Raw genomic sequence first — 13,611 nt, 5'->3', positions numbered from 1 at the left:
GTACACTCAAAACAAGGCAAGGACACTGGTGAAGCATGCAGATAAAAGTAACAGGCTACCAGGATTTGAAAAGTAGGAAAGCATTAAACCCTCCAGACCTGGCTACGTACAACATGTTCTTAAATTCTTTGCTAAAACCTGCAATGCCCTGAGCATAAAGAAAAGCAAAGTACTGTGTTATAAATAGGACCATGCGCAAGGAACCCCAGAACTAAGAAGAAATATTTTCAAATATTTTAAAAGCACGTAGTTTTCCTGCATTTACATTTGCTGAACTCCAGTCCTATTCTACCTTTCTGAAGCTGGATATAGAGTCCAACTTTGAGTCTGTAAGCAACAGAGTGTTTGCTAGGTGGTGGAAGTCAGATGTTGAGAATATACGGACTGAAATATTATATGGAGGTGGAGAAGATCTGACTGGCATACAGAGACATTTATTTCCTAGTGATTATGCTTGATTTTCAAAAAGAAAGTGACTTTATAATGTTAAGTGGATTCAGTGAACTCATACCTTCAACTAAAATAATTTCATATTAGTTTTTACACATTCAACAGACGTGGTAAAGTATTTTAGATACAAAACAGGCCCTTAAGGTGAAAAGAGTGAGCTATTTCTCTTTGCCACAGACAGAAATCTTCAAGAGAAAGCCCTCTGCCCTATTTTTACATGTGTCTCAAATGCACTTTGAAGTAGATACCTCCATTTATGTTGGGATCATGATACAATTTCCATCCTTCCAAAGTTGCAGCTCTCCAGGCCTGACCACATCGCTTGCATAAGCGCTGTGCCTAAAAAAGAATTGATTTTCTCAGCAACAGACTTCAAGGCAGGAAAACCATCAGTTTCTCCTTTAAAAATGTGAACGCTATTGTAATAGTTTATTTGCGTGGAGATGCTACTATGCAAAAAATAAGCACAAAGAATATTAAATTCAAAATTACTGGAAGATCTCAAAGTAAATAAAACAAAACAATCATTGGTGGGTTTTTTTCACTAAACATTTTGCTATAAATACTGACTGAAAAAGTAATGTGAGAAATACGCTCTCATCTTTGCTAGTTTAAAAAGCTTTAGGCATCCTTCCGATCTAAACGTTTAAGGTGTCATCTTGTTGCTTAGATATATAATCCATCTCTTCACACAGACATCTACTTTTCCAATTGACTTTGCCTTCCAAATCCCGCATGCACTTTTAATTAAAAATAGCAATCCCACCTTTCCCATAATGATATTCAATAGTCTGTGTACTAGTACGAACAGATTTAATTCAAAGCTATTTTGAATAGCATGGAAAGTAGCACAGAAACTACAAAAAAAGCTTGCCTACAATTCTTCCAATCCTATACCCTAAAAAAAAAAAAAAAAAAAAAAAAAAAAAAAAAAAAAGTCAGCTAAAGATTATGTAGTGTTCCAGGACTGATAAAACAGTATGAGAGAAACTGCAACATACAGTCTTGGTTTTGTTTAGCTAAATCTTTTTCTTTTTAAACTAGAAGGCTGCACACCTTCAGCTATTTTGGGAATGGTGACAAACACTAAAATTAAAGAACAGACAAGTTGTTCTAGCTTACCTGCTGTGTATTAAATGAGTAGAGGTTCATTCTTAATTCAAAGTTAACTCAAAGTATTTTATCTTACTCTTTCAGTAGTGAATAACCCACTTCATACTTATCACAGTAGGCACATCATCACAGCAAACGCAGAACAACTGATGCTGCAAATTTATATTCATATCACCCTGTAGCAATGTGCTCATGTGCCCGTACTATCAGAAAATGAATAGATGTAGACCATATGGGAACAGAATACTAGCAAGTAACCATATTCCTAAGTCTAAGGTCTTGGGCACAAGAATCTGAAGTCCCTTTCCCGCCCCCCTCATTAATGTCTTTATATATACATACAGCCAATTATAAGGAATCAGTTTCCAGCTGAGGCCTTTAGACAACACAAGTATTTACATGATTAAATCATGAAAGCCACTTCACAACTGGGAATTGTTATTCAGAACAGCTTTAAGACCAAAATTGCCTGGATGTTACTCAGCTAAGGATTAATGCAAAGTATATGCCTCATATATTCTCTAAGGTGGGGGAACAAGCAGACCAACAGTGAAAGAGATAAGGGAGAATAATAATGTGCTTTCTAGAATACTCAGATAAATTCTATCAGTTTTCTCACTGCTGAAGACCCTGCCAAACAATAAAGGTAAGAAAACAAAGGGTAGAAAGCAAGAAAGAAAAGTTATTTTAATTAGTTAAGAGTAACTGCTGTAAATAACTGTTTCTTCTGATGGCAGTATTAGCCTATGGAGCTGGTGCACTGGTCCCCAGCTCTCAGTCCCGGGACACACCTCCAAATGTGCCATTGCAAACGTTCATACAAGGTGATAAAAACAGGCCCTACTCTCTCCCTCAACTCCGCTCACAGCATATATCCAAGGGAACATTAGAGGAGCTGAACAATGAAGTTTGCTTAATTTAATGCTATTTCTAAGAAAAGCCCTCTCTCTCTCATTAAAATTGCAAGCACGTTCCGGTCTAATATCAGAATTATTTGGGGTGGAAAGCACCTTAAAGACCCTGAACACTTCCAAGGATGGGGCATCCACAGCTTCTCTGGGCAACCTGTTCCAGTGCCTCACCACTCTCTCAGTAAAGAATTTCCTCCTAGTACCTGATCTAAATCTAGAAGGAAGCCTGTATGATAATCCACTGATCATTATAAATGCAGTTAGAAAGTTCTTTGAAACATCCTGTGTGTTTGTCTGACATTATTTAATATCAAGCCTCTACAGTAAAAAAAAGTCAAGCAACAAAAAACCCCAAAGATACATCATTTTTTCCGTAACATCTATTCTACACTCCAGATTATTTAACGAAATGCAAGATTTTATTCAAATACTAATTTAGCAGTCCATCACTGTCAGAACTGATAATATATTGAAAATTAAATCATTACAAACCAAACAAACTGACATTTTAGTACACAGCTTTTCATTAACTTTAATAGTAAGATCTAAAACGGGTTAAGCTAGTTAACGCAGATACTACAACTTTCTGCAGCTTACCTCATCTGTCATTCCTGCTCTGATGAGAGTGAAGAGATACTTCAATAACCTTGCATCATCTTCTCGGTCCAAATCATCAAGTGGCAGTTTCTGTCTTATAGGAGCATCTGGATCCTGCAAGGAAATAATTCACCATCCACCCACACAATGCCTATATGCATCTTCCAATGATTTCCTGCCCCGTTTTATAATTTGGCATAATTTTTTCACATTGGCCCAATAATCTGTACAACCCATGTAATACCTAGCATGATAGCTCCCTGTTTTTCCTCTTTCATTTATTTTATTCCTGTTCTGTCACTGCTTCTATCAGAAGGAGCCATTGCAATTTCTCTATATTTACTCCACCACCTTGTTTTTTGCCCCGAACTTCTCATCTTCCAGTTCTCACCTTCAAACATCCTTTCCCCTTCTGCCTCTCTACCTATCAGACTGTTTCTCCTCCTCCACCTTCTAAGAAGGCTTTTCACAACAGCTGTACTTGCTTCTGTGTAATCCAAACATTTTCTCAAGCCAATCAATACCTCAGATCACTCCCCAATTTAATTAATCTTCTATGACTGCTTTGCTGTCACTGAGACAGTTCATTACCTCGTTCTACTGGACAGTCCTTTTCCTTCACTCCCCTCCTATTAGCTTTTACTAATATAGTAAAATTATTAATAAATCAAAGTATTAAAGTAATAAATATAAAAGTAATAAAGTAAAGTAAAATAAAATTATAGAGCTCTCAAGGAATCCCATCAGGACTTGGTTTCATTGTACTAGTTACTGTGTAAAGACAGCATGCCCCTATATGCAAGGGCTTCCAAACAGTTTTATAAGCTTTTCTGGTTAGGAACATGAGTTTGTTTCAGACATAAAAAGTACCAATAAAGACATTTAGTTCACCAAATAGACCACAGGTACTTGTGATGGGGGGTGGGGTGGGGTATGGAAGTGCCTGCTGAAAGAAAACAGAAGTTCACCTATCCCAAAAGGAACTCCCAAGGTGTCCTGCCTCATAATTTCTGTACTAGTATTCAGATAATTCAACTACTTTTGGATAGTACAACTACCTAAAAATTGGTGGAAGGCTATGAAAACATCATATATGCTCTCTAACCAATTCTGAAACTCAGCCTTAAACCAAACCTTATTTTAAAATAATACTTACCAACTCTGTTACCAAAGCTCGAGAGCTTCCAATGTATGTATTTAACTGTCGCTGCTTCAGGGTATGTAGTGTGTTCTCCCTGAAAGCAGTGAAATGTTTTTCAGAAAATGTTTTTTTGGCAAGCGTCTTTCAATAAAACACAAATATTGAAATGTATTTTTTGTTACATGGAATACGGTTACAGAACAGACACACTTGGTTTGGTTGGATTATCAATGGACTGTGTTACTGTTGTGAAAATGCAACATTTCACAAGTACAGTATTAGAATCAATTCACATATCTTCAATTTCTTTCAAAAGCACCCATTATTTCAACCATTCATGTATTTAACTATGAACTGGTTTCTGCATGAGCAAAACTGCTCATTAGCATTCACTATAAAGTCAGTCTGGGACAAAAATTCAGCTTAGGATGAACACGTGGTCTGAAAAGCGTGCATCCACTGGCCATTAAAAGCAGGTTTATTCTAGGTATCTACCATGAAAGGTAGGTAGTCTTTGGTCTTTTCTGCCACAAACCCCATCACTGATAATAAAGATGACAATAATGGCTTCTGGTGAAGGGCCAATGACACAAAGTAATGACAAGAACTTTAACAGGCAAAAATTAAAGCCCGACAAAGAAGTGACCACCTGATAAACACGTAATAGAAATTGTTTTATCCAGCATAAATAACAGACAGCTCAGCAGGTGACCATCTCTTACTGTGTCTTATTATGAAAAAAATAAGTTAAAGATTAAATTAAGCTGCTTTGATGGTTTTTGTCCCATTCTTGCCTCCTCAAATGCAGTAACTGACTTTTGAGAAGATATACTTCAGCAGATGGGTAGGAAATATTAATTTTTACATCTATTTTTTCTTTTTTAAAAATCCACTTTTTCAGAGCAATTCTTTGTCTGTGCACCTTACACTTTATGGGAGCATGTATACAATCAAAGAAAGTCTAAACTCACCAATATACTGATTTTGCATAAAACTCAATATTATCGGAGAAGTCCCCAATTTCATCCTTGGCAATACTCTCTAGCCAATCTACCACCAGCTGGAATAAAATTAAATTGCATTTTTAAAACAAACAGGTAACAAATAATATTTTAATTGCCTTCCTCTCATCTCTGGACCTACTTGTTATCTACATGGTAACCAAAGGTGTACCATGAAAACTATTCCACTTTAACTATCCAATATGAAGGTTGTTTAGGCACTTGATCTCTTATTTCTCACTAGATGCTGCAGTTACTACAGTGCTACTTAATAATTTATTAATCATCATGAACAGTAACAGATGCTCCAAATGGGAATAGCTCTCAGCCTTCCTAAGCCTCTCCAAGCTAGCCTGAAAAACATTTCTGATCTTTAGAGACTAAAAAGCTTTATTTTTACACATACAAAGAATACATTTCAGTGAATATAAAAAAATAAGCATGAGAAACATCTTTAAAAAGTGTGTAGAGCATTAGTGTTACAAATATTTGTCTACTGACCTATTTCCATTCTCATCTTACAAACTTCCCATCATACCTGGCTTTGTCGAACAAGTGAATCTTTCTGAAACAAGTTGTCTACATTTGTTTTTTCACTAGCAGTTAAAACCTGTTTAAGAAAAAAATTATTATTACTTCATCGAAAAGAAAACTTGCCACAAAACCACAAATACCAAACACTGCACGCACACTAACTCATGAACTTTCTACAAGTTCAGGATGCTACATCTCCCCTACCCCTTCTTTAAAAATGGATGACACTATGCATTTGTTTTATTTGGGTGATCTTTTACATCCAGTGACACTAAAAACTGTAAAAATAAGACTCCAAATATAATTCACAAATGTATGAACACAGACAGATTCTACACAGTAGATCCATTGATTACACTAACTGCACTCATATTACCCTAAATCCCATTTATTACTGCATATATATAAAAATTCACATTTTTCAAGATCATATGCACACTTAAACAAGTGAAGAAAAAAAACCACCCAAACCCCCCAAAATACCCCACCCAGAACCCTGATCCTTCTGTCTGCTGTCCTCCATTAAGTTGGCCTTAAATAGACTTGCAATAAAAAAAGAACAGAAGATGAATTTTCCTAAAAAACACAGGTAGAAGGATACTGGGTTTTGGCACAGCAGTGTTTAATTTAATAGCAACAACTTAGCAGTGGGAATCCTAGAGGAAGCTATTATATGACTGAGAAAAAAGCAACTGCAATCATAAATTTTATAAAGGCGGAGTCAATTTACTTATTGTTGTTTTCCTAAGCATATTCTGGCAGCAAAGCTGGAAGCGCTGTATTGACACAGACAAGACGACTACAGCTGAAACAAGAATGCTAAAAAATTTGGATTTCTTTTCAGATAAATCAGAATCATGATTGCAAAGCCTAGACAGCTTGAGACTGCATGTTCTCCTTTTTGGCAAAGCAGAATTATCTCTGACCTATGGGAACATTACAGCTATGGATGTAACTTTTAAAAAGAAATAAATAGTTATTTCTAGTTGGTTTTCCACGTGTATGTGGAATACTTAATAAAACATGAAGTACAGTGTATAACACTTTTTTACACTTGCATATTCTCTTTAGAGCTGAATATTTAAATTCACTTTTCACAATATATGAAATAATTTTAGTATTTGTCTTGATAAAAATCAAATCAGTCTCTTTTTATTCTTTCACTTCTGAATTTTGAGTGGCTGCAATACTGAGATTGTAAAAACAAAATACAAGCATTTAGCTTGTATTTAGAACCATGGAATGGTTTAGGTTGGAAGGGACCTTAAAGATCATCTAGTTTCACACTCTCACCCCCCTACAACATTTAGCTTATTTAGCTTCTTACATCGCTTAAAAAAAACAAACAACCAAAAAGTCCAAGCTTACTGTGATATCAAATGCAGTTTCATCTTCCAGTGCAGACTGTATTCTGTCTCTAGAAATAAAAGTACAAAATGTTAATGATTAAAATAAGCTAAGAAAATTCAGCAGAATGCAAGTGAAAGTACTTAAAAATACCTTTGCAAAAACATTCTTTTAAAAAATAATAGAAGTTGCGAAAGTAGTAAGAATAGGCCTGTTTACAACTTTCATTTCTGTAAACAGATAATAATTAGACATATCAGTACCTAGTTCCATAAACAGATTATTAATAGGCACTTAATTGTTTCACTCCATATCTATAAATTCATAAAAAAAATATTTCCAAGAAAGTCAGCTCAGTGCAAAAACGTAACATGTTTTTCAAAAGAATTACCTATAAAGTGAGGACAACAGTCTCCAAGTTACCATCTCCTGCTTGAGAAGCCACAAGACACTGGCAGTTTTTGAAAACTTTTGCTGTCCAGGAGTTGCCCGATAAACTATTTTCCCTAGTATATTCACCTGAGGTAAACAAATTTATACATAGTTAATATTGCCCATCATTATATTTTTTTCTAAGCCATTACAGCAATCTCTTCACTATCTTAAATGCTTTCAACAACCAAGTTTAATTACCATCTCTTCAAAATAGGTAGATGATACTCCACATCATCAATTCTCTTAATTATTAATAAAAATAATATTAACACAGCTAGAGGCCATAAACCAAGAGAGTAGCTTTGTTTTGCAATGTACCGTAAAAACCTAGGATAAAACCAGCTTATGTTGATCAATTTAAAAGCACCAGAAGACTGGGAAGGAGAGAAAGCAACCACTGGGGAAAAAAAACCCCAACTCAAACCAAACAACCAAAATCTCCAACTTTTCTCCCATATACATCATTATCAAACAAAGTCAGTCCTACTGGTACTTGCGACAGCATCTATCAGTGCCTAAAAGATACTCTTTCCTTTCTAGCTCTGTTAAACGAGGAAACTCAAACTGTGGGTTACCACAGAATTCACAGTATCAACAAAAAGAAACTAATCTTTTCCTTTACTTATTATGAAGAAAACTTAAGACAATAAAGTCTTCTCGAGTACCCAATTTGTCAGGCATCAATATATTAATCAGTTTTCAAGTGAGAGGTGAACAACAGGTTTGGAGAAAAGAATGAGGTGTACCATCATGATGCAAGAGAGGAGCATGATCTCTGCTCCCTTCTATTACTTCCCAGCAAACATGAAGAGTTTGTGGCTGCTAGGAGCCATGAGGCTGATCTCAGAGTACAGCTGAGAGACAGCATGAGAGCTCAGGGCTGTCCCTCCACCCCCATCCCAAGCCCTGTCAGCAACATCCAAGCCAATCCTTGGAGCAGCATCTTTCACTCTACTTTTGTAGGTCCTTGGCAACAGTCAACTCCCCCCAGTTCCACATGGCTTAAAACCACCACCCGGTATTCCATGATCTTGTAGACAGTATCCATATTCTCAAACAGGAGGAATGGAACAGACTTTCTTTTCCATTTCAGCTTGGAAATTCCACCGTCTCACAAAACAATAAATTTCACATTTATTTTCCTTCTCTTGTCTGCTTCCCACTTGGGAACACAATTGTGGTATGTGTCTCATTAAAGATCTCACTGTTCTCCAACTCAGCCCCAACAACAAATTTGCACAACATAGGGTGAGCAAGCTCCTACCAAGAGTGCATTTTAACAGACACAGGTATGAAGTCTCTTAAGAAAAATACCTGCCCACCTCTCTTGTGATCAACACTTATTGATAGAAGATTCATAATTTCTTCCTTTCAAACTGTCAATCCCTGCTGATCCTGAACTGTCAGTCAATAGCCAATCAAATAAAAAAACACGTCTAAAAGCAGACACATTAAAGCTAACGTTGAGCCCCCTACTGCCAGCTTGTTAGCAATGTAGCAGAGAACTCTTAAAGCATCATAATACAATGATTTTATTTATACACAAGAGAAATAAGTGCATTTTAACACACGTTGTTATTATTAACAAAAAAAATCTATACATCTGCTAATGTTTACTGTCACTTGACACTTGCAGTGGAATGACAGCCAGATGACATTTTTAGTATTAGCAAGCTACACAATGGGTATTCCTGTGCCAAAGTGGTGTACGAGGAAACAGAGATGCTATTCAGTGCTAGCGCTGAGTGACTCATAAGACTGCAACCAGCCAGAAGATTTAAAGTATCTATGTTAAGCACTGAGGCTTCTCAGCTTAAAGAAAAAAAGCAATACTACTTTGGGTAGGGACTGTAATATAAAGTAATGAAAACCCAAGCAAACTACTTACCTGACTGTTACAAATACTTTCGTACTCATCCACAAGTTCAAAAATGGTCGTTGATGTATGTTTCAGGAAGGAATGCAGAAAGTCTGAGTACATGCTCATAGTAGCTAGAACAGATTTAAGAAGAAACACCCGTATTAGTCAACACAACAAAATCCCAACAGACTACAAAAAAATACATCTGATGACAAGGCATCTCATCTTTTGCAGATCTAAATGAAGACAATGATGATATGAACCTATTTATAACCCATGAAGTCAGACGAACTTATCAGCTAAAATAGTACGACACACAGAAGCTACGAGTCAAGTCAATTATAAATTTTTTGTTGTAAACTTGTCATCTGTAAAAGTTTTAACAACAAACTCATTTGCTTATCTCCACAAAACTAATCCAGTTTGCATCTTAGATCACCAGAGCATCCCATTTGTGCCATCAGCTTCCACAGAAGACACAAACTCTCAGAACACCAATAGCTTCAAGAGATTAACTTTCTGAACTCTTTAGACTAGACTGGTTTTGACAAAGAAGCGTCAGCAAATAATACAGAAAAAACCCCACCTTATATATTTATATCCCACAAATAAAAATAGATCAATTATTATGAAAACTTCAGAATGTCTCACCAGCTTCTCCAGGATCATCCTCACGCAACAGTACAGCGCTCATAGTGACATCTTCTGTCATATTGGATGTCTCTAGATTTACAAATATGCCTGTCTGCTGAGGTGAGAGTGCCATTGTCCAGCTACTTTCATCCAACTAAATGCATAAGAACAACATAAGGAAAATAAATAGCAATCTCAAACTATTACAAGCCTACCTCCAAGCTTTTTCCTTCTATATGAACCATCTAAACAGAGCAATCCTAAACAACTAATAGTTAATAACTGCTTTTAGATAAGGTGCAACTATGCCTTTAATAAACAGCTCCGAAAAGGTAAATCTTAATCTGGAAAAAGGAAATCATAATTTATTTTTTTTTTTTCAGAAAGAACTGAAGTAGAAGCTAATCTAATAAGACTGGTTACTTTACAACACCATGTATCACTTTTTCTCTTAAAACAAGTAAATCACTCTAAACTTTCATATTCAATTACGCTAAATGTTTACTTCGTATTTTGTCTTTCAAAGTAAAAAAAGAGTAACATTGACTAGGCTGTAAAGCAGCTGTGAAAAACTAAGCAAAGTAATTTGAATCAGAACCATTTACCTGTCTTTCAGCCTTTTTGGTGAATTGCTGAAAACCATTTGATTGAATGAAGCAATACATGTTTAAAATAAAGTATCACAGTATTAAAGGGGGAAATAAAGACATATCTATTATTTCAGGGGAGGTATTTGGTAACACATCTGACATTAAAACAGCAAAATGGCCAAAACAGGAAGATAGACTGTATATCTACTGCACTGACAGGACAGCTTCCTATAGCTGTTTCCATGACAGCAACTGCTTTCTCAACAGCAATTAATGCTACACAAAGACCTAAGATGTGCCACTGGTTGATTCTTTTTCCAGAGTCTTAAAAAGGTCCCACCCAAACAAGTATAAACAGGGAACCAGATGACATTGCTGCATCAGTCTCTTCAGCATATCCAAAAAATGTGGACATATAGCCGTTATTCTTCCTTCTGTGCCCCTGCTTCTACCCATAATACTCCTTTTGCCTGATGTCTCTTGGCCATTACTGCCCTATAGTCAACCAGAACAGAATGCTATTGCACTCCCACTGCAGAGTAAAAATAACTAGAAACTCGGTTCCAGTAAAATCATATCAGGTCTCTGTGGGAAATACAAAAAGGGCTGATGAGTGCTTATCTACCAGCAAGTACATTTCCACAAGACAATGTTAAGCCCTTTTTTCATCACCCACCTGTGAAAGCCTTTGTCTAGTCCCAAGTTTCCCCCTGCTAATCTAAACTGGATTCAAGCCAGAGCACTAAATGCTAACTTAAAATGTACTCCACTCACAAAACACTAGTTACAGAATGACAAGAGACTCTGAATCAGAGGAAAAGTGCCACTGCTGAGTTGTATACATTCTGATCAACTAGGCCCTAGAACGTGATAATTTAAAGAAACGAATGGGCTATATAAATTTATAAATTATATATTTATATATAAATACATAATTTATAAATTATAGTATAATTTATAAATTATACTATAATTAAGTATAATAAAAGTATAATTATAGAAACTAAAAGGGAGGATGAATTAAAATGCATGTACAAAAAGACTTCTCCACTTGTTTTATTTTAAAAATAAATGAAGATAATATACTTCATAGGACCCTACTGATAACTTCTCTAATGAGTGTTTTTCCAAAGACATTACAGTAGAAGACAACCAACATCATCTGAAAAATCATCAGAAGACCTTGTTCTTTGAAGTCCAAACTTTAACATCCAAGCAAAGCCTCATATTGGAGAGTGCTAAAGTAAGAAAAATTCTGAAGGTTTAACTTGCTGACATAGAACAATTGTCTTTGAAGAATTTGTAAACAAGCAAAGTCAGGATTTTTGCAGTCACCAGCTGATGTTACAAGGACTAGCTTAACACACATGGTGTATTCCCTACCCATGGCAGAGGGGCTGGAACTAGATGATCTTTATGTTCCTTCCAACCCAAACCATTCTATGATTCTATGGTTCTATTTAGCAAGCCCTTTAAACCCTCTTATTCCTCACTGCATCATCTCAAAGAACACCACAGTAATAAATAATACTAGTTGCAAGCAGCAACAGTAGTACTAGCAAGCTTGTACCACCTAGTTTGTCCTTGGTGCAAACAACACTGAAACACAGTAAACTTGTAGTTTCTTCTAAGTTTCACAGGAACAAAAGAGAAAAAGGTCCTCTAACCATCTTACCATTGACAGATTGCCAAAAAGTCCAGAAGTTGGTAGAATCAGAGGAGATTTCCCTCCTGTTCCCAGAAGGGCAGACACATCTGATTGCTTCATCGAACTTCGAGTCAGTGCAGTAACTGAAAGAGAAAGCGCCTTTTCTGAGAAAAGTATTTAAGACCACTATGCTCTATCATAGAACAGAAATCATAGAATCATTTAGATTGGAAAAGACCTTTAAAATCATCAAGTTCAACTGTTAACCCAGGACTGCCAAGTCTACCACTAAACTAGGTTCTTAAGCACCACATCTACGCATTTTTTAAACACCTCCAGGGATGTGGATTCCACCACCTACCTGGGCAGCCTGTTCCAATGCTTGACCACCCTTTCAGTGAAGAAATTTTTCCTAATATCCAATCTAAACCCCCCCTGGCATAACTTGAGACCATCTCCTCTTGTCCTGTTGCTTGTTATCTGGGAGAAGACACCTACTCCACCTGCCTACAAACTTCCTTGTAGACAGCAATAAGGTCCCCGCTGAGCCTCCTCCTCTCCAGGCTAAATAACCCCAGTTCCCTCAGCCGTTCCTCGTAAAACTTGTGCTCCAGACCCTTCACCAACTTCACTGCCCGTCTCTGGACATGCTCCAGCACCTCAATGTCTTTCTTGTAGTGAGGGGCCCAAAGCTGAACACAGTATTTGAGGTGCAGCCTCATCAGTGCCAAGTACAGGGGGACGATCACTGCCCTTGTCCCTTCTTTCCTCTAAGGAGGCCAAAGCAAATCTTACAACAGAGACTGAAGTATTTAGGAAACCCTGCTCTGTCACACAAGAAACAGGCAAACCAGCCTGATGGAGAAGTAACCTGCTTCTGTCCATTTTCATTCTTCTTCCATCAGAAGGCTTTTACCAAACCCACAAATGCCAATTATAAAAGAAAACCAAGTCTTAGGCCCAATGACACTTAGAAGGAAGGAGGTTAATTATCAATAATGGATCTTAATAATCTACACATCTAGTTATAATAGTTATACAAACACCCTGTTAACCGACCCTGAGTCATATTCAAGGCCTAGTTTTTCAAGTAGGGCATGTCCAAACTTAAAGACAAAGCCTACCTATTGTCATTTGAGTTCCTCATCAAATCCAGCAGCATTCCAGATAGAAGTCTGAAGCCAGGTTGAATGTGAGTGTGTATATGCAACAAATGTGTGACACACCTTCGGTTTAACTACAGCGGCAAATACACACCATGAGCATAAACAGCAATAAATCTCCAGTCACTCTCTCTTGGAAACTAGTCTCTGAACCCTTAAAGCAAAAGGCAATCACAAGTCTGCTCTA

At 36.7% G+C, this 13,611-nt stretch overlaps 1 protein-coding gene across 1 annotated transcript in view; it reads right to left on the bottom strand.

Annotated features, from left to right (window-relative positions):
• Positions 1–13,611, bottom strand: part of NUP107 (nucleoporin 107) — a 33,297-nt gene that overhangs the window by 12,135 nt on the left and 7,551 nt on the right. The window contains exons 4-13 of the mRNA XM_040595631.1: positions 12,289–12,404; positions 10,042–10,177; positions 9,418–9,521; positions 7,486–7,613; positions 7,116–7,164; positions 5,752–5,823; positions 5,184–5,272; positions 4,228–4,306; positions 3,072–3,185; positions 699–789 (exon numbers count right to left, since the gene is read on the bottom strand). Of these exons, the coding sequence (XP_040451565.1) occupies positions 699–789; positions 3,072–3,185; positions 4,228–4,306; positions 5,184–5,272; positions 5,752–5,823; positions 7,116–7,164; positions 7,486–7,613; positions 9,418–9,521; positions 10,042–10,177; positions 12,289–12,404 (978 nt within the window). The remainder of the gene's footprint in view (positions 1–698; positions 790–3,071; positions 3,186–4,227; positions 4,307–5,183; positions 5,273–5,751; positions 5,824–7,115; positions 7,165–7,485; positions 7,614–9,417; positions 9,522–10,041; positions 10,178–12,288; positions 12,405–13,611) is intronic.

This window comes from Falco naumanni, chromosome 5, assembly GCF_017639655.2.
Source record: "Falco naumanni isolate bFalNau1 chromosome 5, bFalNau1.pat, whole genome shotgun sequence".
Classification (NCBI taxonomy): Eukaryota; Metazoa; Chordata; class Aves; order Falconiformes; family Falconidae; genus Falco; species Falco naumanni.
The sequence above is the reverse complement of the archived record's forward strand: the minus strand, read 5'-3'. Positions and strand labels throughout refer to the sequence as shown.